General features: G+C 43.0%; 1 protein-coding gene across 4 annotated transcripts in view; it reads right to left on the reverse strand.

The window, feature by feature from the left end:
• Positions 1-16,204, reverse strand: part of PHF20L1 (PHD finger protein 20 like 1) — a 211,504-nt gene extending 195,300 nt beyond the window's left edge. For 3 of the 4 annotated variants that reach the window (XM_030509285.1, XM_030509304.1, XM_030509294.1), the window contains exons 1-6: positions 16,013-16,204; positions 14,847-14,953; positions 5,740-5,911; positions 5,474-5,558; positions 4,484-4,572; positions 2,368-2,430 (exon numbers count right to left, since the gene is read on the reverse strand). In XM_030509285.1, coding sequence (XP_030365145.1) covers positions 2,368-2,430; positions 4,484-4,572; positions 5,474-5,558; positions 5,740-5,911; positions 14,847-14,929 — 492 coding nt within the window. In that variant the 5' untranslated portion in view covers positions 14,930-14,953; positions 16,013-16,204. The remainder of the gene's footprint in view (positions 1-2,367; positions 2,431-4,483; positions 4,573-5,473; positions 5,559-5,739; positions 5,912-14,846; positions 14,954-16,012) is intronic. The other variant, XM_030509311.1, reaches the window with a different exon arrangement.
• Positions 16,205-27,291: the final 11,087 nt, after the last annotated feature.

Here is a 27,291-nt window from a genome sequence, read left to right on the forward strand (position 1 = left end):
TCTGTTCTACTGAGGGTTTGTCTGCTCTGATGTATGAGAAAAGCATAACACAAAATACAAAGCATTACTTTTCCTTTTTCTATGCTTTTCCTTTTCCATAGCTCAATGCTTTTAAATCACTGCTTTACATAGGTTATGCTTCTACTTTGCATCAAGCTATGTACTTAGAAACACCAACAGTTTTGGTTCCTCTAAGATCAAGTGTTTCGTGTCCAAACTGTCAGTGCAAGATGCATACGCTCAGTCTAGCTAGCAGCAGCAAAGTTTGGAAGTGCTGTGGCAATGCTTACACAACAGGCAACTATCAAGGTCATTTAGTGACGTGCCAGCCACAAACAGCGTGTTTAACTGCCAGCTGCACAGTCAACCAGAAATACACATACCTGGTTTTGGCCAGCCAAAACAAGCACACGCGTTAGCTCCAGTCCATCCAGAGCCTGGCCCATCCAGCAGGACAAAAAAAAGGATTGAGCTATTTGTGCTGGTGAGGAGTTAGGAACACCTGAGAGTAGAAGTCTTACACTGTACCCTGGCCAAGGGATGAAGAGGATCAGTAATATGGTTGGAGCTTGATCGTATGATAAAAGTGGGAAGCAAAGGAAGTGCAGCCCGCATCAAAACAGCATTTTTATTTTCAGTCAAGCTAAGCACCCTGAAATCAGAAGCTTTCAGAAGATATCAAGCTTCAAGGAGCACACTGAACTAAGCATCCTGTTCCAATAGTCACTGTTCTGGTGCAACATGAAGGGATGTTTTTGTTTGCATTGTATTTCATTGTTTGGATACTTTCCTTAAGACATGGAGCTTACAAAGGGCAGCAGGACACAAAACAATGAAGCAAACAAAGGTTAAACATCCAGAAGCCAGAGCAGTGAGACATTAATTATGGTGATAGTTATACTTTTTTTCTAGATTAACATGTAAATTTGAAGTCAGTGAAGAGCACCTCGAGCAGGGGGTGGACAAGATTACCTCAAGAGGTCCCTTCCAACCTTAACAACTCTGTGATTCTGAATTGACCAGAAAGTCTGTGGGTCCATTTTTATTTTGGCTCCAGATTGAACACACATTCATTAAAGTGACACAGGGAATTCCTGCTTTTTAGCCTTGAACTCCTGCTGAGTAACCGCTCACCTGCGCAGCTCCTGATGCACGAGAACTATTCAGCACCTAGGATGCTAAAGGTGACTATATATTTTTTTGAAGAGCACAGGGCCTTGTCCTTCAAAAAGATATGTTGTGCCTTTTTCAGAATTTTTAGAAAGAAGTAAGAAAAATGGGGAAATAACAGTGGGAGCCTAAAGCACAATGAATTCACAAATCTATCTCTGTCATTAAGATACCTACTCTGTCAACCACAACAGCAGGACACTAATTATCGCAGATATCACAGAAACTAGTTGTAAATCTTTAGTAGCAGGACTTTTTCCCCAGAGCACTCAGTATACACAAAGCCAAGCGCCCAAATATGAACACATTAGAAATTAAGTAAAATAAAAACCCCCCTAAGAGAAGTTTTCCCTACTCCTCCCTCATGGCCTGACATTGTTCCTCTATTGGCTGGGGTTTTGTAACTCTGCACTAGCTACTCTGCACCATCCAGCCTGATTTCCCACTTCCCACAGGATCTCACTCCAGTGAATTTCTCATTTACATATATCATAAGAATATAAATGTGCATTTCCTTTTTTATTCTCACTAAAGGCCACCTTTCAAGTAAGCTGAGAAAATTGACAGGAGAGAAGTGATGGGACACTGTAGTTAGAAGACAAAACATTATCACTACTGAGGAAAGCTGTCATTTTGCTTATTAGATTCACTAAATCAAAGCATAGGAAATTGCACGATCAAGAAACAAGTTAGTAGAAATTACCCACAGCCTTACACATCCATTGGCTAAAACACTTGTATTTTAAAACATTCCTTTGTATAACCTTAAACCTACAACAGTGGGAAGGCAAAACCAGAATAATTTCTAAAATCCAACCCTTGTACCAATAGCAGAATTGCACACACACTCTCCACCTGCCTACAACCACCACCTTTGTGCTTCTCTACAGTACTAAAGATTCAACTGGTTTTCCTCTCCTGACACATCACAACTCCCAGCTCCCACACACTCATCCATACACATATATAAAACATCATCAAACTATTGACTGGCTGATTCCACAGCAAGCCTGGATTCCTCACCTTCACCTTTCAATTCTAAACAGTCTGCCCCACCTACATCTTGGCTCACATTGTCTCCTCTCACATCTTCTCGTTTTCCTCTGTCCCAATCGCAAATCCATGCTTTTTCCTCAGCTTCCTCTTCCTGTGTGCCAAGTCCCCTCCCTCTCCTTCAAAACCCTCCTCAAAACTCACTTCTTTTGGTTCGATTTCCGTCACTAATCTCAGCTCCGGCGCTATCTGCTCCCTCTCGCGCGCCTAATTACATCGAAGATAAAACAAAAAACATGAAACAGAAAAAGTAAGTTATCCAAATACTTCACATGTGCTCTCACAAGGGCAGTCTCAATACCCCCATCCTTTATTTTCTCTCTCTACGTTAGCCACATTTGTGTGTGGTTTCAATGAATTTGCGCTTATCTGCACAGCGACTTAACCTATAGCCTCATTGCATTGAACCACACAAACATTTTCCAGTCTTTAATTCATCCTCGCAGCTGAGTCTTAATAAAACACACTTCTGCTGAAACTCAAATAGTTGGAGTGTTACAGTGTTTACAATCTTTTCCTTTAAGACACGCTAAGCTCAAATCAAAGGATTAACTAGTCTGTATCTCTCCATGTAATTCAAATTCTGTGTGCTTAGCACACACCCTCCAAACAGATCTTACATTAGAACTTGAAGTACCTTAAGCTTCCACTTATCTCTTGAGATGTACTTTTATTTTTCTTTGGAAACAAAAACCCCAAGTCATAGGTTTAAACTAAGAATGAAGTGTTGGATCTGCCAACTTCACTATTTTGCAAATCAAGTACAGTCCTGGCATTTTTTTTTTAGCTTTAAATGATTTTTAGTAAATGTCCTTATAAAACAAATAATGCAAAAAAGCAGCAACAGCCATTTGAGTTCTACTCTTAGACAAAGCTCAGTTTCAGATAACTGGTTTTCAAACCAATTCTTCAATTATTTGTTGGAACTAGATGATCTTTAAGGTCCCTTCCAACCCAAACCATTCTGTGATTGTGTTTTTATTCTTAAATACCACAAAAATATCTTTAAAAACAAACTTTTACCATAGCATAATGATGTATGAAGCGTTGCAGAAAAAAAGTGTCTTTGCTTTTGAAAGCTACAGAACTTCATGCCTATCTATAATTTTGCAAAATCCATCTCAGAACGGGTAAATTTGGCCCCCTTGTCCTTTCTCATGACTTCATTGAAGACCCTGCATTCAGCCCCTGAGATGCATGAGACTGACACTCTAACCTTCAACTACTGAGAAAAATTAGAAAGAGCAGATGAGCTGGGCTGCCACCAAGCACGTCTGGACATCAAAACAGTTGCTAAGAAATGGATTTACTGTTTTGTTTAAAGCTGAAAATGCCTGTGGCCTAAGAGTAGTAACTCAAGATTAGACACAACATAGCTCCCTAGAAAAAGCACAGGACAGAGTAAGGGACTTCTTTACATTGTCACAGAAGGGCTATTTCAGTTCAGTCACAACCACATTAACCAAGTCTTCCTTTTCATGAAGTAAAATCAAATACTCTAGCTTCCTATCTTACTGTCATACTAAAAGTATTATTGAAATATTATATACTGGTTCAATAGTTATTGTAAGACTGCAGCAAGAAGCCAGTGTTAGTGTGACTATGGATTTCAGTTTAATGTCTTCAATGTTGTTTTCCTTTGCACGTAAAGATATTCCTAGTGACTAAATCATGTACTCTACTTCACAGCCTCCCTCAGCTACTACTCAGCATCTCTTCTTTAAGCAACTGGACATAAAATAAAGACATATTTAACTGTCTGAATCCCCAAAAGTTCTGATACAAGGGAGAAAACCCCCACAGAACAGTCATGTCAGTAAGAACATGTGGGCAAAAAGCTACCACAGTAGCAAACAAAAGAGATGGGGTGGAGAAGAAATAATAATAATAATAATAATAATAAAAACCCAGCAGCACAGACTACTGACAAGCTGAAGCTTTTTACTGGGAGGACACCAGAGGAAAAAGTATCTGGATGCCCCTGGTTTTGTGAACTCTGCAAGACGAAACTCTGGGAACAGATTAGTTGGCAGTGGAGTGTACGGCAGCCAGGCATTTCAGATAGAGGCAAGACTACTCGAGCAGCACACTCTGGGGCATCATCCATAAAACTGGTGAAGCAAGACAGTGCAGGACCTAGAATAAAGACTATAACCTAAAACTAGTTGTGCTAGATGACATTTTTTCTATCTCAAGTTATTAAAGAAAATAAAAAGAATCTATATAAAACCTAACAAAGAGATACCTAAATTATTCTTACCTGTCCTTTTGCATCCTCTGGCATAGATTTGATATGCATCCTCTTAAGACATCGAATAACACCATCATAGAACTGTACTGTGAAGGTTCCTAGAAAAGGAGTGATGTAATCACTGTGAGTAGTTAAGAAACAAAACACACCTTGTTACTATGAAAGCTTTAGCAAAATGTTTTGTAGGCTGGATGAACAAAGTAACCAGGTGTTACCTAGAGTCAGGATATAGAATTTTAAGAAAAAATCAAATCTCAATGAAACCCTGTTCTTCTATTGCTACTCTTTATCCACTTGGACAATTTCAAGCATGTTTAAGCTTCTGTGTCACGTCTGCTTGTAATTCATTGAAAGAATTATGTCATATTTAAGTTGCGACACTAGGAAAACAATTCGATTTACAATCAAATCCTCATTTGCTTTAAACTACAGTAAAAACTTCCACTAATGCTCATTAGAAATATTACCCCATTGTGAAATATTGCATCTAAAGTGTTAACCTTTATTTCCCTATTTCCATTGTTTTTCGTCAATAAACAGAACTTTAGAGACCTACCACTCCTAAAACAATTATGAACATTTAAAGATAACATTATTATATACTATAATCAATACATTATATAATTAACATATAGCATGTAGTATGTGATATACAATATATATTGTATATAATATAAAATGTATTAGAGTGTATTATTTACAATATATCATTAGTATTAAATCAACAATAGTACAAAAATATTTGGAACACTGTGCACAGGACATTATTCTCATCACTGAGGAAACATAAAGCACTTTTTTCTTCTAGAAGAAATTCCTATTTCCCAATTTTACACAGATAAAAGACAAACCTCTAACTCAATTGCAAAGAATAGAAACATTTTCACTTAATATTGAGGTGATGAGGAAAACTTCATATGCATGTCACATAAGCAGACCACAGCTACAGCATAACATATGCAAACAGTCCTTACCAACAGACCATGCACAAATACATACCCTCTTTATTAATTGCTTCAATCTTTGCAGGGTAATATCGACAGTCTGTCCAACGAGCTAGTACTTCTTCTCCAGGTTTAAAATCCTATTTTATACAAAGTCAGTCATTAATATTTCTAGGAGAAATATCTAAATTATTAAAATTTAAACATTAATTAAAAATAATTAATTAAAATTAAAAACATTATGTGATAGATTTAACATAAAAAAACAGGTAGGACAGTTTACAAAAAAAGAGTCAAAGATTAAATAAATGTGCCACTTACAACAAATTCTTCATCATCTTTCAGCCCTTCTTTCCTTAATGCTGGTCGCTCCAAGGGTCGCAACCGATTGCTGTCCCAGTAAATCCACTCATCATAGCGATGACTCCAACGTTCGAAATGGACCAACATCTTCCCCTCTTCATAATCTATCTTCTCAATACGAGATGGATACCTTGAATGATAAATTTAAACTGATAAATCTCAAAGTTTTTTATTTTTTTTACCTTTTCTGCATACGACAATGCTTACATGACATTTTAGAAACCTGTATGAACACCTTGTAATGAGAAATCTCCAAGTCTGAAAAAGATGAAGTTACTAAATTGGTAGTAGGATACCATTTAAGTTATCTATAAACATCTGTAATAGGTCATGAGCTTCATCCTAGTCAGATGATCATACACAAATTTAAACCTCAAACTCCCAGACCAAAACTGCCTGAAACTGGCATCAGAAGTTTGTACTTGTCAGTTTTAAAAACTGTGTTTGTCTAAAGCAAAATCCTGTAAGAGTTTGTGTTTGCTTGGGGGTGGAAAGGGTATAAAATAGTTTCTAACGGTAATAGAGCATTCATTACTTTACCATTGATTCTAGACAAATCCGACCAACTAATCAAAACCAGAATGTTCAACAGAACATTCTTAATTCCAAGCCGCTTACTAATCTATAGATCAGCTTCCATGATTTCACTGCCATTAAATTCGGTTCATAGTAACTATTTTTTAGCAGTCGTTAACTCCACATGCACTAAAATAAATATGTCAGCCTTATTTAACACATGGATTTTACTCTCAGGCAACATTGTCTGTGCTCAGCAGAACTAATCAGGAATGAGCTGCAACTAGTACAAGTCTTAGGCATCTAATTTTGAGTGTAGCATAGATACAGTTTTGGAACCATAACGGTTAAGATTACATTTATAGGAAAAAAAAGGCAAACTTCTCTAACTTCAGCAATTATTATTCAGTCTCAGTACTTCTGTTTCCCCAAAGTTATGTTTTACACAAAAATTGTAGTAGCAGAGCAAGGCACAAACTGGTTGTGTCACACAACTTGCTTCACCAATATTATTAGATCCCATTATTTCCACTGTACGAAATGCAGAGAATTGAAATGAGGAAAAATTCAGCTCCTGCTGCCCTTCGAAGTACTGAAATGGACTCAAAAGTACAAAGACTCTCCTAAAAGTTAAGTAGATGATCAAACTTTCTGCAGTTTATATAAGGGATGGTCTCAAGTTAAAACATGTATTGAAAAGAAAGACCACAGGGAAGGGACGCTTGTCTTTTATTTAGAGGCAACTTGTTTTTCTAACAAAGTGCTACCGTGGAGCAATAGGAAGAGAGCAGAGCTTGAGCACCCAACTTCCAGTCCTACTGCAAATTCCTGCAGCTAGAAACAACTGGCATATACAGGAACCCTGTCAACGTTTTCAGTTTTGAGTACTTTCTCTCCAAAACACTGACAGTGCTGATAAAGGAGTCCTGGACACCCTGTTCTGATTAAAATATAAGTTCTCAGGAAGTACAGGCTTTCCTTATTTCCTAGTGACTAGAACAAGGCATTAGAACAAAAGGTGTCAGTCTCAATTTGCTCCTTCCTTTCTCCAGCCATACTTCTTCAGCTGCAGTGATGCATACCGCCTCCCAACATATAAACATCTCAGCACTGCCTGAATGAGAAAAACTCTGATTTTCTAGGTTACTACTGCAACTACTTCAGCCACATTTCACCCTCACATCAGAATGCACAGACAGTCCAATCCCTTGCTGGGTTTCTCTCATTCATACATTTCAGACACACAAAATACCTTCATAGCCATTCTTTTAAGTTCTCAACTTCTCACTGAACTTCAAAATAAACTCTTAGTCTCAAATTGCAGATTCTCCTTTGCCACTCTACTAACAAAATCTTTTTCAGGATAGAGCTACTCCATGGGACTTCTGTCACAGGAGCAACAAGACCAACCCCCTTTCCTTTCTTACTACAGTCAGAAATTTGCAGTTTATCACATGCCACACAGGTAGTAATGCAAAACAACACTGATTTTACTAAATTCAGGAACCGTCAGCCAAAAGATAGAATTCTCCTTTTCCTATGCATCTACAATGCAAATGCTCTGTTCCCATTATGGTGCTACGTTTTTACTGCTGTTATAGCTGGTAGCTTTCACCGGGCATCACCAGCAAAGTCACCCACCATTCGCATGTGTAGAAGACAATAGAAGGGATAAACTGGCAAAATATGGTACGATTGTCCTGGAAAGAGAAAACTGAGTAAGAGGAGGGAGTAACATATAGCGTATAGTAAACATATAGTAAACAGCTGTAGTTTAGACACAAATACATAAAAATGGAAATTAAGGAAAATTCAGCAAGCCAAGAATGAAAACATTAATATATATATAGGGGAAAAAAATAAAAAGGAAAAACAAAACAAGCAAAACCAGCATCACCTAATATAAAAAGCTATACAAAATACTAAGTCTCACTAGGAATCACTCAACAGAGGAAATGCAACACCAGATATTTATTGGCTAATTTCTCTTTGATAAATACAATTTCTGCTCTCAAAGTCTTTTTAAAATGTCACCATTGGCTCTAAATCAAAGTCCATTATATTGGTTTTGCACAGTTAAAGCTTATAATAATCATATCATCACATAATGGCTCTATTTTAATAATTTGTTTCTTTGATGTATGTATAAGACAACAGTTGCAAGATGAATAGAGCCAAAAATCTACATTGAACTCAGAGATGGAAGATGTAACAAATCTCTGAACCAACCAAGCTATATACGATTGGTTATTAGGCAACCCCAAAATAACTTTATATGGATTTAGCAACAAGCTATTACCCTCAATGCCCACTAAATTTAACCACACAATGTGCCACAAATATGTGTAAACAGTAATATTTCACAATACTGATCCCACAGTGGAAAAGAGCAGAGCATACATATTGCAGAATTTACTATTGCAAACTTCACACTGCGCAGAAACATTTTTCTGGTGTTATAGTTTGAGCTTGTACTGAATATAATCCATGCCATATATTGCAAAGTTATACAAATATTTCAAAGGCAAGTATGCATTTCCCCACTAATAGAAGAGAAAATGGCAACATATTTTTTTTAATCTGCCTTTTTGAAGAATTCTAGTTACAGTGAATACAGGAAAGCTTTTACTGTGGCTAAGAGCAATGTTTAGATTTAGTGGGTACAGAGAAGATTAAGATGGTTACAGCTCATACACATGAGAAATTTGATGTAGAAGTCCCTTCCATTGCAAAGCTGCAAGTAGGCATTATGAAGAAGTACTAGAAAGGGGAATACAAACACCAGTCTCTACAGCACCAAAGGGTAACGGTGTCGAAGGTCCAAACAACTTTCCAGTTAGGTTAACTCTCCCCATTCGCACCCAACAAGTACTCCACTCTGAGGGACCAGAATGAATTTGGCACACAAACAGATTTGCCAACATTTGTTCAGTAAAAACCAGAAAAATATACTCTAAAAAACTGAGGAAAAAGTCTTTACTTTTCACAGGAAAAAACCTAAACCAGACCACCAAACTCCAGTTCAATACTGACAGTGCTCTTTTTGTGGGAAGAAACAATAACCTGAAAATTTTAAGCGTGTTTTTTTAAATAGAAATAATATTTAATAATCCCAAATAAAGTCTCATCCAAATTTCAGGGAGTTTTGTTCTTGTTTTTAAAAGAGAACAGGAAAACTATTGTTAGCTAATGGTATCTGCCCAGCTTATGTACTGCATACTCTCCATGCTCAGGTTCCAGTGACTCTAACCCATAAGAATTATGCAACATTTCTGCAAAGCTGCAAAATTTAATATGGCTTACAAAAAGTACACTATGAAGCATTGGTCAGACAGCAATAATGCTCCAATGTTCATCTAGGAAAAATTAATGGGAAACTTCCAGTTTTCAGTTTTTGTAAGTGTAAAACAGAAAATACCATTTTCTCCTCCAACTCACTCAACACATTCCTGGCCGCATGGATGGTATTTTTCATTTTTATATCATCTTCCTTTTGACCCTTCAAAAGTGACCAAAAAGTAGTGAATTGTCCTGTGAGATGGGACAAATTATTTCAAACTGTAAAAATGGACACAAAAATGTTACTAAATTTGCCCCAAGTTGGCACCTACAAAGTCTGAAAAGATATATTGTTATTGTGAAGGCAGGAAGTATGTAAGAAGTCTTTCCTTCCACCTTGTAAATGATATAAACCCAAACAGCCTTCACGTATCTGCAAAAGCTGTAAACATCTATTTCTACCTCACTTTTAATTATATATATTGTAGTGTATCACTATAAAGCAGAGTCTTCATAGCCCTTTCAAATACTTGGCTGTCAGGTAACCCAACCAACTGAAATCCAAAGCAAGGACTGTACAAAGTAAGATTTCCCAAAGTCTTTCAGGAAAAAAGCTTCCTCCATACTTAAAATTATTAAAATAATCTATCCAAATAATCAAATATACTAAATCAAAGTGCTGCTGTTTTGATAACTAACCTACTTTAGTGAGCTGTTTCCATTCCAGAACTGCACAAAGGGCCATGCCTCTGCACTTCCTTCATTACCTAACTTATGAGTTTAGATCAAGCAGATTAACAAAGAATATTGGCTCAGAAAAATTAAGAGGGTTGGTTTTTTCAAAGCAATATCTGGCACTTATGGGACAACCAGTAGAGAGCTAGAGCCACAAAAGACAGGGAAAAAAAAAGAAATTAAATTAATTAAATACAGCAGCTCTACAGAGGCTGTGTCCTGCTTGTGGGAGCTAACAGCTTAAAAACCAGTCTTCCAAATGGGCCACGTACTTGCAGACATCTGCAGTTCTACTGCTGCTTCATCTGTCAGTGAGAGGCACAGGGGGGTGTGGGCACATGTATTAGTTTTTGGATGAGATCATAGGATAATCCAAGTTGGAAGGGACCTCAGAAAGCCTCCTACCAAAAAAAGTCCAACCTCCCACTCGAAGTAGAGTCAGCTATGGGATCAGACCAGGTTTTCCAGAGTTCTAGTCAGCCCAGTCTGGAAAACCTCTGATGCTGGAGACTCCATAAACTCTTTGGGCAACCTGATCCACTGCTTGACTGTCCCATGGGGAAAATGATTCGCCTTGTACCTAGCCCGAATTGCTTGTTTTCACTTGTGCCAGTTATCTCATGTCCTTCAACCACACGCTACTGTGGAGAGCTTGGCTAAGCGTCCTTGATGACATCGCTGTTAAGTACTGGAAGGCTGATAGTGGGTCTCCTGTAGCCTTCTCCAAGCTAAACGAGTTTCCTCACCCTTTCTTCACAGGTCTTACACACCAGGCCCTGATCATCTCGTATATATTGAATAATTTTCTATTATTAAGTCAATCCCATCTCATTCACTAACTGCTGCCAGGTGATCCTGATTTTGATTAGAGCTGCATTTCATAGTTTGCTTAACTGAACTTAAATTTATGGTTGGGGTTGGAAGGGATCTTAAAGATCATGGGACCTTAAAGTTCCAACCCTCTGCCATAGGCAAGGACACCTTCCACTAGGGCAGGTTGCTCCAAGCCCTTCCGGCCTGGCCTTGAACACTGCCAGGGATGGGGCAGCCACAGCTTCTCTGAGCAACCTATGACAGTGTCTCACTGCCCTCACAGGGAAGAATTTCTTCCTTGAATCTAATCTAAATCTCCCCTCTTTCAATTTAAAGCCATTCCCCTTTGTCCTACACATGCCCTTGTCAAAAGTCCCTCTCCAGATTTCTTGTAGGCCCCTTTAGATACCAGAAGATTGCTATAAGGTCTCCCCAGTCTTTTCTCCCTCAGACCGAACAAGCCCAGTTCTCTCAGCCTGTCTCCATACGAGAGGTGCTCCAACCCTCTGATCATCTTGGTGGCCTCCTCCGGACTTGCTCCAACAGGTCCATGCCCTTCCTATGTTGGGGGCCCCAGAGCTGAACGCAGTACTCCAAGTGGGGTCTCACAAGAGCAAAGGGGAATAGTCACCTCCTCAACCTGCTGGTCACACTCCTTTGGATGCAGCCCAGGACAAGGTTGGTTTCTGGACTGTGAGCGCACACTGCTGGCTCATGCTGAGCTTTTCATTGACTAACACCCCCAAGTCCTTCTCCTCAGGCCTACTCCTTAACCAGTCTCTGCACAGCCTGCAGTTGTCAGGGCTTGAGATTGCCCTGACCCATGCGTAGGACCTTACACTTGGCTTTGTTGAACTTCATCAGGTTGGCATTGGCCACCTCTCAAGCATGTTCAGGTCCCTCTGGATGGCATCCCTTCCCTCCAGCGTATCAACCGAACCACACAGCTTGGTGTCGTCAGCAAACTTGCTGAGGGAGCACTCAATCCCACTGTCCGTGTCAGCAACAAAGATGTTGATCAGGATCGGTCCCAACATCGACCCCTGAGGGACACCACACACCAGTGGTCACCTGGACATCAAGCCATTGACCACAACTCTGAGTACATCCACCCAACCAATTCCTAATGCACCAAGTGGTCCATCTGTCAAATCCATGCCTCTCCAGCTTAGAGATGGATGTTGGAAGGGTGCTATGAGGGACAGTGTCAAATGCTTTCCACAAGTCCAAGTAGATGACATCAGTCACAGTAACAAGTGATTTCATTGTGCAAGATGACCTCTCCTGCAGCAGCGTTCTGGTGCACTTGATAAAGAAGAGACTGCAGTCACGTCCCCAGTAAAGCTCACTGACAGCCTGTCTTTGCTGATCAGTTTGACCAGGCTTTCTTCTGCTCAGTAGTTACTCACACCAAACGATACCAGTGACCCAAACACTGTCTGCAAAAACTACCTCATTTACAATTACAGGGGTTTTAAGTAATAAATAGTCAAGGCACACAATACCCTCTCCAAAGTTTCAGAATTCCAATGGAACACTGGATTCCCTGAGGTGAATTTCAGCAAGTACTGCACAGATGAAAATTTAAGACCTGCAAAAGTGCTTCAGAAAGCAAAATCAGACCTTACTACATTTTTACCATCCTCTAGAAGCCTTTCTTGATTAACATTTTAACAGGTCATGAACACTCTAAATGACAGCAGGCTTTCAGAAAAATGGAGGACAAAAAATAAACCACTTTCAAACGTTATTTTTCAGCAAGTGTTCTCAATTTATCACTCATAGAAAGACTGAGCTAAGCAATACTACTGAGCTTCAACTGGGGTTTTGTTAAGAAATATAAAGAGATTTCATGTGAGTTCAGCAACTTTATTTTCTTTGAAGCATGTATTTCTGCATGCAGATGAGGGGAATGCATACAGTTTATATATAGAAAGAGTTTCAAAAACATCCACCACCCCCCTAAGCAACAGAAGGCTAAGAAAAAAAAAATCACATGGACTATTATTCCAGCCCATGTCACCCTAATAACAACACGACAGTGGGCTTTCTCTCACAGGCTCTTTGGTTATGTACATGAGTATTATTTCATTTGAAATAACCCTGTTTTCAGTGTTGCTGTAACTGCAAGATTGTAATATTAACCTTCTGTATATGGCCCCACAGAAGTTTACATGCACATAAACTTGACCTGTTCTACCTGGCGGTGCAGATGAAGAATCAATTCCTAGAAAGTTAAGGATAAATTCTCCTCTGCCTGAAAATACCAAGTAACTGAGCTACAGAGCTTAGACCAGGGCCTTGACCAGACCAAACCTAGACAAGTAGTGCAGAACTGACACCCGACCCTTAAGGCTGGGCAGACTTGATACAAACTACACGCTAGATATTCAGTGATGGTTTTTGGATACAATTAAGCCAAAGCTATTTTTACATATTAACTTTTCTTATTTAGCTACATTCACCAGTTCTCTCTATTCACAGAGGTTGCTATTAAAAGTTCTATTAAAATTATTCTACCTTTATAGCACTACTCAGCTAGTTTCATGATCCTGGCATTCAGTTATAGAATCAGTATGTTGAGAACCCACTCTATAGCAACAGGTCAGAACAAGAACTGTTCTGTAAACCACACTTCCCTTTAGAGACCATTTATTAAAACAAAGACTTTTGCTATAACTAAAATTACAGCTCTGCTGATAAAAAGGTTAACCCAACTTTTTATACAGAGCATGTAACTACTGGGGTAAACATGTAAATAAGACACAGGCTTCTCTAAGTAACTTGGGAGTTAGCAGGATCAGGTATTTACATGAACATACATGGCTCTCCAGGAATGCAACTGAAAAGCAGGCACAGGCCTCTACTTTTCCTAGCCCTAGTTAATCTGAGAGCAGCTACAACAACGCTTCTGGGTAGAAGCACCAACTTCCTCTGTCATCTACTTAAGAACAGGGATTCTTCAAAACAAAATAGCATGGCCAGCACACACCATGAGATCAGCCCACTTACATTAATAACATTTGGACTAACAATGTATTTCAAGCTAACAGCTCCTTTCACAACACACATGCTGTGTAGCATGGTCCTTGTGCCCAAATTTCCATGTTACAGTCTTGACTCCTACTCACGACATGACTGGGTGGTTCCAGAGACACCATTTTAAGCACTTTTGTTTCTCCAACTGTTTGATACAAATGCAGTCGTACTTCCCTAGCCCATGAATTCCAATTAAGGATGTTTTCTTTTGTTAACATCAGTTTTATGAACCTAAGGAACTAGATGATCTTTAAGTTCCCTTCCAACCCAAACCTCTCTCTGATTTCAAGTCTGATAACTGAATACAAAACACATCCACGTACACACCTTGAAACCAAACCGAAGTCTTAAGTCACAGAAGTCTACCACATTAACACACCCATCATCTCACACATGACGCTGCATTCCACACTACTGTGGAAATGCTCTTTGCTTGCTACAGTTGCACAAGCAACTAAAAGCAAACAAAGGAAAACCCACAGCAAAGTTGAGTTTGATTTCTGAAGAGAGAATTTTTCCTAAAAGCCAACAGGTTTAACAGACTTATTATGTGGAAATTCATAAAGTTCATACGTGAAGCAGCCGATTAACATGTGCACGAGGTCTTATAATTAGACACCAAAGCATACAATATACACAAAGCAATTATGGTCTTAGCACTTAGTGTACAAGGTCTTCCATACCATTTCTGTAAATAGTCCAGTGCCTCCAAGCGAGCACCAATCTCAAATGTGATTCCAGGACGATTGGGAGGCTTTTTACTCATCTTGAGATTTTCTTTTTCCACTACCTTTGGAAGAAAAAGACAAAAAGTCATATCAGAACACGTAACACTGCCTAAAGCACGTCACTGACAGCAAGTCTATTCCAGTGGGTGGAAAAAGATGTGAGATTTCTAACCCAACTTGCCACTAACTTAGGTTTTCAGAAGTACAGTGAAGGCCCTCAGAAGGCATTAAACCCAAAAGTCATGTAAAAGAAGTCAGACTTCTTTTCCTTAAAAACAAACAAACAAACAAAAAAGTCACCAACTTTAAGTTAAAAAATAAAATTAAAATGAAAAAATGGTGTTCATTCTTGGAGCTGTACTACATTATAAGCAGAGGACACCTTTTTGAAGCATAATTTTAAGAGCTATCTAGAGTCAAGGTGCATTCTTTCCTCTGGTGTGGAAAAGGTCAAAACTAGGAAGGACTTATCTTACCAATAACAGAAATTTAAAGATAAACACAGCCTAAAGGGCAAGTAAGATGAAATAAACGAAAACAAGCCACCTAAAACCCCTTTCTCTTCACTCTCAATTCACAGCTAACACCGAGGAACTTTCGCTCACAAGCGCCTTTTAATGCCTTTCGGTAACTCAGTCACCATCAAATAAATCGCTTCCCTGCCCGACCGCCACCGCTATTACCGCGACGAGCCGGTGTCCCCCCACCTCTATGCCCCCGCGGCACGGACCGCCGGCGCTGCCGCACGTCGGCTGACGAGCGAAGGCGCCGGGCGGCGGGGGCCGGACCGCGAGCACCCGGACCCCGGCCCTCAGGCGGGGCTCCGCTGCCAGCGCCGGCAGCGCGACCCGCGGGCGGCGGTGCCCGGCCCGGGGAAGCCGAGGCCCGAGCGCGGAGCACACAAAGGGTCCGCCCCAGCGGGGCCGCGAGGGCCGCGGGCCGGCGGGGGCCGAGCGCTGCGGCGGGCCCAGGGGAGGACGCGAGTCGGGCCGCGGGCACGGCCCAGCGCGGGGAGGGCCGCGGGCGCCGCCCCGCCAGGCCCAGGCACCGTGAGGGGGGGCGCCGGGCCCGCCCGGAGGGGGCCATCGCGCGGGGCCGCCCGCCCTTGCCGCGCTCCTTACCGCCTCCTGCGACTCGCACGGCAGCGGCGGCGCCCCCGGCGCGGAGCCCGCTGGTCCCGCTCGGCGCGGCGCGGGGTGTCCGGCGCCCTCACAGCCCCATCCTCCCCGCGCCCCGCCGCCGCGTCACCACCCCGCGACGAGACCGCGAGGCGCGGCCCGGCGCCGCCATGACACCGCCCCCGCCACGTGACTGCGGAGCCGCCGACGCGTGACCTGGGGGCGGGGAGGGGAGGGGATTGGGGGGGGGGAGTGTGGTGGGGGGGGGGAGAGAGCGAGGCGAGGGAGACAAAGAGAGGCGGTGGCGGGTCGGTAGGCAGGGATCGATAGCCATTGATTGATAGCCATTGACAGCCAGGGATCGATAGCCAGTGATTGATAGCCAGTGATTGATAGCCATTGACAGCCATTGATCGATAGCCAGTGATCAATAGCTATGGATTGATAGCTATGGATTGGTAGCCATTGATAGCCATTGATTGACAGCCATCGATAGCCATTGATTGATAGCCATGGATTGACAGCCAATGATTGATAGCCATTGATTGACAGGCATTGATTGATAGCCATTGACAGCCAGTGATCGATAGCCAGTGATCGATAGCCAGTGATTGATAGCTATTGACAGCCAGGGATCGATAGCTATTGATAGCCTTTGACAGCCATTGACAGCCAGTGATCAATAGCAAGTGATCGATAGCCAGTGATTGATAGCCAGTGATTGATAGCCATTGACAGCCATTGATCGATAGCCAGTGATCAATAGCTATGGATTGATAGCTATGGATTGGTAGCCATTGATAGCCATTGATTGACAGCCATCGATAGCCATTGATTGATAGCCATGGATTGACAGCCAATGATTGATAGCCATTGATTGACAGGCATTGATTGATAGCCATTGACAGCCATTGTTTGACAGCCATTGATTGATAGCCTTTGATAGCCACTGATTGACAGCCCGGCCATTGATAGCCCGGCCATCGATTGACAGCCGGGCCATTGATTGACAGGCGGGCCATTGACTGACAGCCTGGCCATTGATAACCTGGCCATTGATTGATAGCCCGGCCATTGATTGACAGCCTGGCCATTGATTGACAGCCTGGCCATTGATTGACAGCCCAGCCATTGATTGACAGTCATTGATTGATAGCCATTGATTGACAACCATTGATTGACAGCCCAGCCATTGATTGACAGTCCAGCCATTGATTGACAGCTCAGCCACTGACACCCCGGCCATTGATAGCCTGGGCACCGTCTCTGGGCATGCCACAGGCGCAGAGCAATGGCTTCACCTCACCTCTCTCCTGTGCCTGTGACACCAGCTTTACCTTGACACAAAAGGGCGGAAAAAGGTTTTCACCCTTTTTTCATACAATTGTAGAGTCACAGAACAGTTCGGGTTAGAAGGGACCTTAAAGTTCATCCAGTTCCAACCCCCTGCCACGGGCAGGGACACCTTCCACTAGAGCAGGTTGCTCCAAGCCCCTGTGTCCAACCTGGCCTTGAACACTGCCAGGGATGGGGCAGCCACAGCTTCTCTGGGCACCCTGTGCCAGCGCCTCAGCACCCTCACTGTAAAGAACTTCCTTACATCTAACCTGAACTTCCCCTGTTTAAGTTTAAACCCATCACCCCCTGTGCTATCGCTACAGTCCCTGATGAGGAGCCCCTCTCCAGCATCCTTGTACCCCCTTCAGATACCCGAAGGCTGCTCTGAGGTCTCCACGCAGGTTCTCTTCTCCAGGCTTTTCTCAGCCTGTCTTTGTATGGGAGGTGCTCCAGCCCCCTCGTGGCCCTTCTCTTTATTCTTCTCAATCTGGGGCTGGAGATAGTGATGGGTTTGGTCGGGGTGCGCTTGGCTGTATTTACACCTAGTGCAGCTATTGAGCTGGTACGTGCTGCTGCTGGTCCCAGTGCTGAGTGATTTCATAGAATCATGGAATTACTTGGGCTGGAAGGGACCTCCAATCTCATCCAGTTCCAACCCCCCTGCCACGGGCAGGGACACCTTCAACTAGAGCAGGTTGCTCAAAGCTTCCTCCCTTTCTTACTGCACATTGAACTCCAGGGCTTCTTAATGGCTGCTGTCAGCTTTTGCTGTCTGCCGTGCTGCTTATCGCTGTGTTTTGCTTTGCCTGGGAGACCTTTGATAAAAGCCATGGCCTGCAGCCAAGTCTGGCATTTGGCCCTGCATTGCGTCAGCACTACAGGAACCATCTCATGGGGACCTTCCTCCTCTTCTTCTCCAGGATGTTTCCAACCTTGTAATGGCAAAATCAGCATTATCACATCCCCATGGATATGCTCACTAAGATAACAGCCAAATTTCCACCCGCTAACAAAAAAGCTTTCCTAGGCATAGTGGGTTTCTGGAGACTGCGGATCCTGGGCTACAGTCGGCTTGTGAGTCCTCTGCATCGAGTGACCTGAAAGAAGAACATCGTCAAGTGGATTGGGTTTGCATGGCAAGGTTTTGGTAGGGGGGGGTTACAGGGAACGCATCTGTAAGAAGCTGCCAGAAGCTTCCCCCGTGTCCAACAAAGCCAATTCCAGCCGGCTTCAAAATAGACCCACTGCTGGCCAAGGCTGAGCCCGTCAGTGGTGGTGTCAGTACCTCTGGGATAACATGGTTAAGAAGGGGGGAGAGGGAACAACTTTGCAAATGCAGCCAGAAAGAGTAAGAATACGTGAGAGGAACAGCATTGCATACACCAGGGTCAGTGCAGAAGGAGGGCAGGAGGTGCTCCAGGCGCCAGAGCAGCGCATGGTGCAGCCCATGGTGAGGCAGGCCCTGCAGTGCATGGAGGTCCATGGTGGAGCAGATACCCACCAGTGTTCAGATACCCACCAGTGTTGTGGCTATTGCTGAACAGCGTTTGCAGAGCATCAAGGCTTGTTTTTTGTCATCATTCTGCCTCCCCCTACCCCAAGCAAGTAGGCTGGGGTGAGGGGGCACAGACTAGGTGGGTGCGCAGCAGAGAGAGTTGACCCAAATTGTCCACACGGTTATTCCATGGCATAAAACATCAACCTGGGCAGGAAAACCCTGAGCAGAGGAGGAAGAATAGTGCGGCTTTTGTCTTCCAAGGTGGCCTTTGCAGGGAGACTGGCTGGGAATGGGTCTGCCGGTGGGAGGTGGTGAGTAATGATTGCCTTTGCATTGCTTGAGGATTTGGGGGTTGGGTTGTTTGGTTTAGGGTTTTTTGGTTTAGCGTTTGTTTGGGTTTGGGCTTTTTTTTTGTCTTCCTTCACTTAATAAGCTGTTCTTATCTGTGTCTACATTCTCACTTTTGTTCTTCCTATTCTCTCCCTGTCCCACTGCAGGGGAGTGAGCCAGTAACTGTGTGGGAGTTTGGCTGCTCTCCGAGGTCAACCCATCCGCTGTGGTTAGTCCCTGTGAGGCCCCCTCCCACCTGAAGAGTCTCTATAGGGAGACTGTGCAGTGGAATATTTTAGAGTATTGATTTGCTATGGATTTTTTTTTATTCCTCCTTTAATTTTTCCCTGTTCCCATTTTCTGGGTGGTGATAGCAAGTGGGAGAGACTGAAGGAGGCTTGAAGAAAAACAAAGCAAACAATACAAGAAAAAATAAAAGCAAAAAAAACCCACCACTTTTTTCTCTTTTTAGTACAAAGTTGCCATTGCGTTCAATAGAAGTCTCCAGCTCTTTCTACCCTGAGTATCGTTTTGATGCAGGCTTTTGTTTAGAGGGTTTGATAGAGGGTAAGTGAGGGCTGTTGTGTTGGCAATGAGACCTCACAGAGTTGCAATGAATGTGCAGCATCAGGATGCTGTTGGGAAAGCGAAGGTGCTTCTGTTCAAGGAGAGGGAGATGGGGGCGAGATAAAAGAGGCAGCGAGGATGGGGCCGGGTACATGTGGGTTGAGTCATGCTCTGCTGCATGCCGGAGGCTGGCTGGGTTATGCTGCGCTATGAGAAGGGCTCAGAGCAGTGTGTGGCATCACCTCACTGCCGAGGCCATCAGGAGAGGGAGGCAGAGCTGAAGAGGTGCAGCAAGCTGCAAGTGATGGTAATACAGGCTAAAAGCCCATCTGCACAGCCACAAAAGAGCACAGAGAGACAAAGCAGGAGAAGGAGCCAAAATAATACCCTGACCCACAGCTCCCAGGAGCCATCAGCCCATCAAAGGCCCATTTCCTCAAGCTCAGAGGAGGACAGGAGCACAATGGTGGGTGGGAACACAAGTTAAGGACTCAGAAGGATACCCCAATGCAGGGTGCTATGTGTGACGCCTACCACGCTGCCTGCAGAGCAGCATTGCGTGTCTGCCTTCCATTCTCCTTTTCTCCACTTCTGCCTTACTTCAAGCTTGACACAGAAATAGAGGTCTCATCACATCGTCCCAACTTGTTAAGATGTTCAGCTGGGCAGGGAAGAGCGACTGTGTTGACCTATCCATGATACAAAGGCGCAGTGCTTACTCTCCTTTAGACACCAGAACATTACCAAGCAGAGCTGCAGCAAAGGAGCTTTCATTACTTCTGCTCCTCACAAAATTTGGTGCTTAATCTTGTCACGAAGCATGTCTTTAGCATTGCAAATATTGTACAGACCATAAATTGGAGACCAAACTGGATAGGAGATTTTATCTTGCCAGTCAGTGACTCACAAAGACTTGGAGGGGGAAGAGAGGGTTTCATAATCAGCTGAGCATGAGCTCATGATGTGCTGTTGATGCTGAAAAGAGTAATGCAGTCTTTGCAAAGCACATGCACATGGAAATACTGAGTAGGAGTAGAAAGGTGACATTATCTCTGCACTTGGCACTAGGACGTTGTTATTAAAATAACTTACTGTTCAGAAAAGTCATCCAAAAACTGGAAAGGTTCAGGAAAGATCTGGGAGAATGATCAAACACCTGGGAAAAAGGATACTGTGGTTAGAGACATCAGTTTGTTTTGCCATGTATTTTTTCTTGTGGGTTAGTCCATAGAAACCTACTGTGAATGTCAGATATTGCAGTCATGAGGTGACAGTCAACAGAATAAAACTTCATCATTGTTTTAACCCTTATTATAGTAGGTAGACATATTTAAAGGGACTGCTCGTGCTTGTAGTTAAATGGTGCCTGCATAGCCTCAGCCTAGCAAAGATGCAGCAGCAGTTCTACCCTGCTCTGCCTGTCAGTCTAGGTGGCTTGGTCACAGCCTGGCTCCGCTTTGTCATCATCTGTTCTTTTCCTGCCACTTCTTTGGTCCATTTTGACACCCTGTCTGATATGAGTTCCTATGTCCTCCTCTACAGTTTCTCTGCCTTTCTTTTTCTTCCATCCCAGAAACTCCCTCCCCTCCAGAAATTCCTCCCTCCTTTTGTGTAGATTTCCACTATCTCACAAAACACTTCTTTCCTTTCTAAATCCCTATATTTTCCAGATGCTGGGAAATACCCTAAAGTTCTGGAGCATCTGGTGTTGTAGGGGAAAAGAAAGTAGCTAACACTCATTGCCATGGACACCAAACAAAATAGTAACCCAATGGATTTGGGACACCAATCTCCGTTTTTTTCAGTTTAGAAAGACACTGAAGCCGGACATTTTTCACTCAGTTGCTCACTGCTTCTTTGCTGAATGCCTTTAGCTCAATAAATGGTTTCTCTTGGAGAGCTGGCTGTTTGCTGACAGGTATTGCAGCCACAGCTCTGTATTTCACTGCATGTTGGAGAGGTGACATGAAGCTATAAACCAGAAGCAAGGTTCCCTACTAGCAGCATTGTAAGGATGAAGTACGGTAAGATGAGGATGTTAAGGCCAGATGGGTAATGAAATTTGCGTTTGTACAGGTAGTTTCAACATTAGTGAGAGAGTCCCAAATATACAGAAAGAAAGAGAAGACAGAGAAAACACTGAGTGTTGATGGAGGCTAAAGGAAATCCTGGGGGGCAGGTGAAGTTACTGCTTACCAAAGTGGAACCTCCTGATGCTCTGCATGGCTGGAAGGGAGCAGCTGCCTATTCTGGATGAAGGCAGCTTTGCTGTGCCATCATACAGCCTGGTTAAACCGCTTTCCATGTATCGATTTATATCTTAGGGGCATACACAACATTCACTGTGCTGTGAATATTGTTTTGCAATGAATGTTAGACCTCTTGAGATTTGATCGTGCTTTTGCCTCGGAAACAGCGCTGTGCAATGTGTTGCTTACTTCTGCCTTACATATTGCAGCCATATGTCTTGGACTGTGTTTTGGGTTTGGAGGAGGTTCTGTAGATTGGGACACATCAGTAAATATTTTACTGAAGTTTCTCTTAGAGCCTTGATGAGAACAGTATTGAACAAAAGCTGTGCTAATACCTGCTCTGACTGTGCACTGATTTCCTAGGTTATTTCCTTGTGAGATTGAAATTCAGCATATACTTTATGGCGAATTAACTCACAAACATATCCCAGTGGTAAGTTTATCATGGTCTTCCATTTTGAGATCAGTCCTCAAGGTGGGTCAGAGAAAAGGACAGAAGGAATGTCCTGCCAAGACAGTGACTGTGCTGGAGTCACTGAGTTCTCAGCAGCAGGATGTTTATCATAGTCATAATGATATTGGGGAATACTGTAAGAGGAAGGGAGAAACTAATAGACAAATCACTGCAAACCAGGCAGTCTAGCAAGGACAGTTCTGTAGTCAGGTTGCCAATATGAATGTGTAGAGAGTATTTTCAACTTGGACTTAAGGAAAACAGAACTCCAAAACTCACATCTGTCCAACCTGGTTGGAGTCCAGGAGTGAGAATGAAAAAATGTACATCACATCTACCTGCAAGCAATACTGTTCACTTGGTAAAACTAATGTGATATATTCCTGTCTCCTTTGTGGCCCTGTGAAAAGTGAGATGTCCTCAGGGGCTGAAGGATGGTTGTCAATTAAGAAATTAGCCCTCAGTGTCCACCCCTGCCTGTAAAATGCTTGCAAAGCATTTGCTTATGGGAGGAGTTCTTGATATTTGGCCATTAGGTCTGTGCTGGCATCGCATGGACAGGTTCCTGGAAGGCTATCACAAGTTCTAGTCTCTGTCCTCAATTGCCTTGTAGGCCACATTCAAATCCTTGATCTTTATGCAATGCTGGATAGCACCCAAGCTATAAAACCACTCTGCCTCTAGTGTATCATGATCCTTCACTGGATACCAAGGCTGCCTGTGCCTTTTCCTCTCCCTAGCTGTTGAATTAGGCCAGGATATCAGTTTGAATCCAACTGGAAACGTGACAAGTAAGAATGGCACAGGCATAGCTGGAAATATTGCAAACAGTTCCAGAAAGGCCTGTGGACTCTCAGCACAAGCTTCACAAATTTGGACTTTGCTTAAATACTGGCATACAGGCTGAAAGAAACTCAGCACTGTCTGACTAGAGTGGTTATTTACATACAAATAAAGACACAACTGATAAGGGTGCTGTGTAAAACAGCGGAAAGACAGGCATTTTAAAGAACGCTATTAGAGTATCATTGTCAATTGTCTTCATTTATGCATCAATCAGTATGATATATTATAGAAATGACCATGACATCAGTATCATTGGTATCTTGCCAGTACCAGGAACCAGTGGTACCAACACCTTCTCAGCTATAGATTTTCAGTATATACAGTTGTTGTGTTAAGAGGATAGAAATTTGGCAGAAAATACCCCCCCACACCTTGCATTCCAGCCAGTCCTCAGGGATCAGAGGGGCTGGGTGCAACTGGGCTTAAGTTCTGATTATAACCAGTTCAACACTATACATCTGGTCATATTCAATAGGAACTTTCACGATCATGGGTTCACAAATAGCACGGTTTATTGAAGCAACAGAAATACAGATTCAGAATTGCCCTTGATAAATTCACTTACTGCATTAGCACTGAAGTCCAAAGCTAGCCAGTGATTAATGGAGCTCATATGGAAAAAACTGAATTGGTTAATTCATTAAGCTTAGTTCCACCCAGGTATCATCCTCCTAGTCAGAGGCACAAACATTATCGGTGGCATCCTTGCTTTGGGGAGGAGAGAGGAGCAAGCCCATCGACTTACCTGCAAAGTGGAGTTATATTCTCATTTTCTGTAATGGAGGAATTCAAATGCCAAATTCATTCGAGAGCAGCGGAGGTGAGACTATAATCAAATTACCTATTGCTGCCCTCACAGACTGGGGGGGGGGGGGGGGGGAGGCAGCCACTTTCGCACTTTGGTGCATTTTTGATGTGTAAATGAGGGATAACAAGAGTTTCGATGCCCTTCAGTTGGGCTGCTCAAGGGCTGTGGGTCTTGTGCAAGGGTGGAACAGAACTGTGAAACATTAGCATCACTCCCTCTTCCACCCTGTTGAGGCAGCATTAAGGGCCATCAGGCCTCCACGGGATAGCTAATCACCCCCATCAGCAGCTGATCATCCCTATCAGGGTGTTGCAACTACCACACCTCCTTACACCCTTCACCACTTATCTCACTGCCTCAGGCCTCATTCCTACAACAGTATATACATATAAAGCATACTATGATCCTTTAGAATTATATGTTGGCCAAAAACCTTTAACTCCATATTGGTACAAGGCCCTCCATGCAGGTCACATCAGGACCATCACAGAAACCATCCAGGGTCTCAGCTGCACTGATCAGTACGTCACCACCTCCAGAGGAATGTTGATTTCCATTTTGGGACTCATGTAACAAGGAAACTCACAGATTCAGATCTTATGTGTCTACCTGAGTACCTAGGTGCTACCCCAAAGCTGTGTGTTGTCTAGGTGGCCCATCCAGCTTTCAGCCACCAAGGTGCTGCTAGGCAGGTGATCCATCCAGCATTAGCTGCAGTGACATGGAAGACAAAGAATGCGGGCAGTCACATCTTTACCATGTCTTATGGGTACTTCCTACTTTGGCTACATCGTGCTGGGTTTGCACATGTCCTTTTATATCTTTTAGAGCTGAGAGTGATCAATCTCCCTGTACTGTCCAACATGGTTTAATCCCTTGTCCTTTCCCCCTCAGTCTGGGTGTCTTAAGATGCTATGTGTAGATTTGTGCTGGAAGCTTTATGACCTGCAGGCCTAGGCCCCATGAACACACGCCATACATACTGTGTTTCCACTGCCACCTCAAACCCTGTTCCCACTCATTCTCCATTCAGACCAGTGATCGATGCATTAAAGTTTCTATTCTCCTCAAATAAGATGCTACTAGAGCACAACAGGTCAAAAGCTGGCTCTGTGCTGGATGCTTCTAGTCACTGCAGGCACTGCAGAGCGCTAATTCATGATCATAGAATCATATCATAGAATAGTAAGGGTTGGAAAGGACCTTAAGATCATCTAGCTCCAACCTCTCTGCCATAATCCTTAATAAAACTAAGTCAGCCAGCTTTTAGTATAGATGTATTTGCTGCTTTTCTTAGTGTTCCTATCTTCTTGTTCAGTAACAGTCAGATCTTGTGAGGAAGTGTACAAAGAACTGTAACGAGGATCTACTCAAGGTCTGTCAGAGACCTTGACTAAATTCTGCCTTGGCAGATGGATTTGAGTATTAGCCTCTCCCTTATGTTTTCTTTCTCTGATAAAGGAGTTTTTAAAGGAGCAGTGTTTATGGATGCAAAGTGAGGGAGCTGCAGATTCTAATGGAAGCACCTCTTTTCCCCGTGTATGCTTTTCCATTGCTCTTATATCTTGATGTGACATTGTACAAAATTCCTCTCAAGCAAATTCCCATGTCTGCATCATGTTATATACAACCCAAATTTCCTTCTGATACCATATAATCAAAGAGCAAGAGATGTAACACAGACTGGTCATGGCTTTGCACAGATTGTACATGCAGATTTGCTTGATTTAGAACCTTTCTATACACTTTTTTGTCTATATCTGGACTATGTGTGTGGTATAACACAGAGGTAGCTGACATAGCGTTATTGCAGGTAAGCTCTTGTTGACATCCAAGCAGTGTGGATCTATCATCAAGCTCGGAGCTAAATCTAAGTTTCTGTTTGCAAAACAGTAATAACCTTTGTTGCCTGTGTTGCAAGAGCAATTAAGCTAAAATAATGAACTTGGAAAAGAAATCTAACCTGAAACAACTCCTTAGGTTGGAGTGGGATTTCCATCTGACAACATTAAAAGTTAATTTGTTCCTCTTTTAAAGCAAATTGATCTTTGTTCATGTAGCTGACCCGATAAGGATATTAAAGTCATATATGATGTGTCCGTTCTGTAAACTGCAGTGAAATGCTAACTTTATGCAGGATCAGCCTTCTCTTAACATTGAAAGAAAATGGACTTGTGAGGGTTCTTTTTAATTACCAGGATACCTCAAACATTCCTAAGTGCTCCTGCTGCATAAAGCGATGCCCTTAGCTTAAAACGCTATCATTCACAAAGGTGAATTAAAATGAGCCTTGGTTTTCCCTGCAGCAAGACTGCAGGCACAGGGAGTTTCATAGACCTTCAGTTTGACCCCATGCGGCTGCTCTGAAGTTCTCATACCAGCCCTCCCCCTGCTGTTTTTTTAATGTTTCAATTAATTTTCAGATATCTCAGAATACTTTTTGTTTGTTGAGTACTATAGAAACAGCATTAGCAAAGAGCTGTGATGTGGGACAAGTGGCCTGATTTGATGGTCACTGAAGCTGGTGGAAAAGCTATAGGCTGTGAGCTGAAAAGAGAATTACAGAAGCGTCAGATTACTCTCAATTGCATTCAATCAATAAGCACTCTACTCCCTCCACCACGGCCACTCAATTCACTCTACCACACAAAATACCCTTTTGAAAACTGTGTGTTTAGCATAATAGTGCACTGCACTGAATTGCAGGGAGTTGCTGAGATGGCAGGCTTGCGGAGTAATGTGGGCTAAAAGCTCATCTGCACACCCACAAAGGAGCACATAGAGACAACAGTAGGAGGGGTAGCTCAAATAATAACCTGCCCCAGCTTCTCCCAGGCCCGTCCCAGGAGCTATCAGTCCATCAAGGGCCCTTCTGCATCAGCCCAGATGCAGATGCAGATGCAGCACTGGGGCAGAAAGGCAACTGGGAACCAAATTAAGGACTCAGAGGAAGGGATGCTCTGCCTGGGTCCTTCCCAGGGCTATCCTAGAGAAGCAACAGCCCATGTGTCCAGAATGAAACCCACCCAGATGAGTCAATGCCAGAGAACCTTTGGGAGTGAGGGGAGTTGCTGTCTGGGGGCATGAGACAAGGGTGTTTCTAAGGGCGATGCCATAGGGAGTGGGCTGCTGAGGACCATGGGAATCCTGACCAGCTGTGTGTGATGGTCTGTACCAGCAACTGGAGTG

Source organism: Strigops habroptila, chromosome 1 (genome assembly GCF_004027225.2).
Source record: "Strigops habroptila isolate Jane chromosome 1, bStrHab1.2.pri, whole genome shotgun sequence".
Classification (NCBI taxonomy): domain Eukaryota; kingdom Metazoa; phylum Chordata; class Aves; order Psittaciformes; family Psittacidae; genus Strigops; species Strigops habroptila.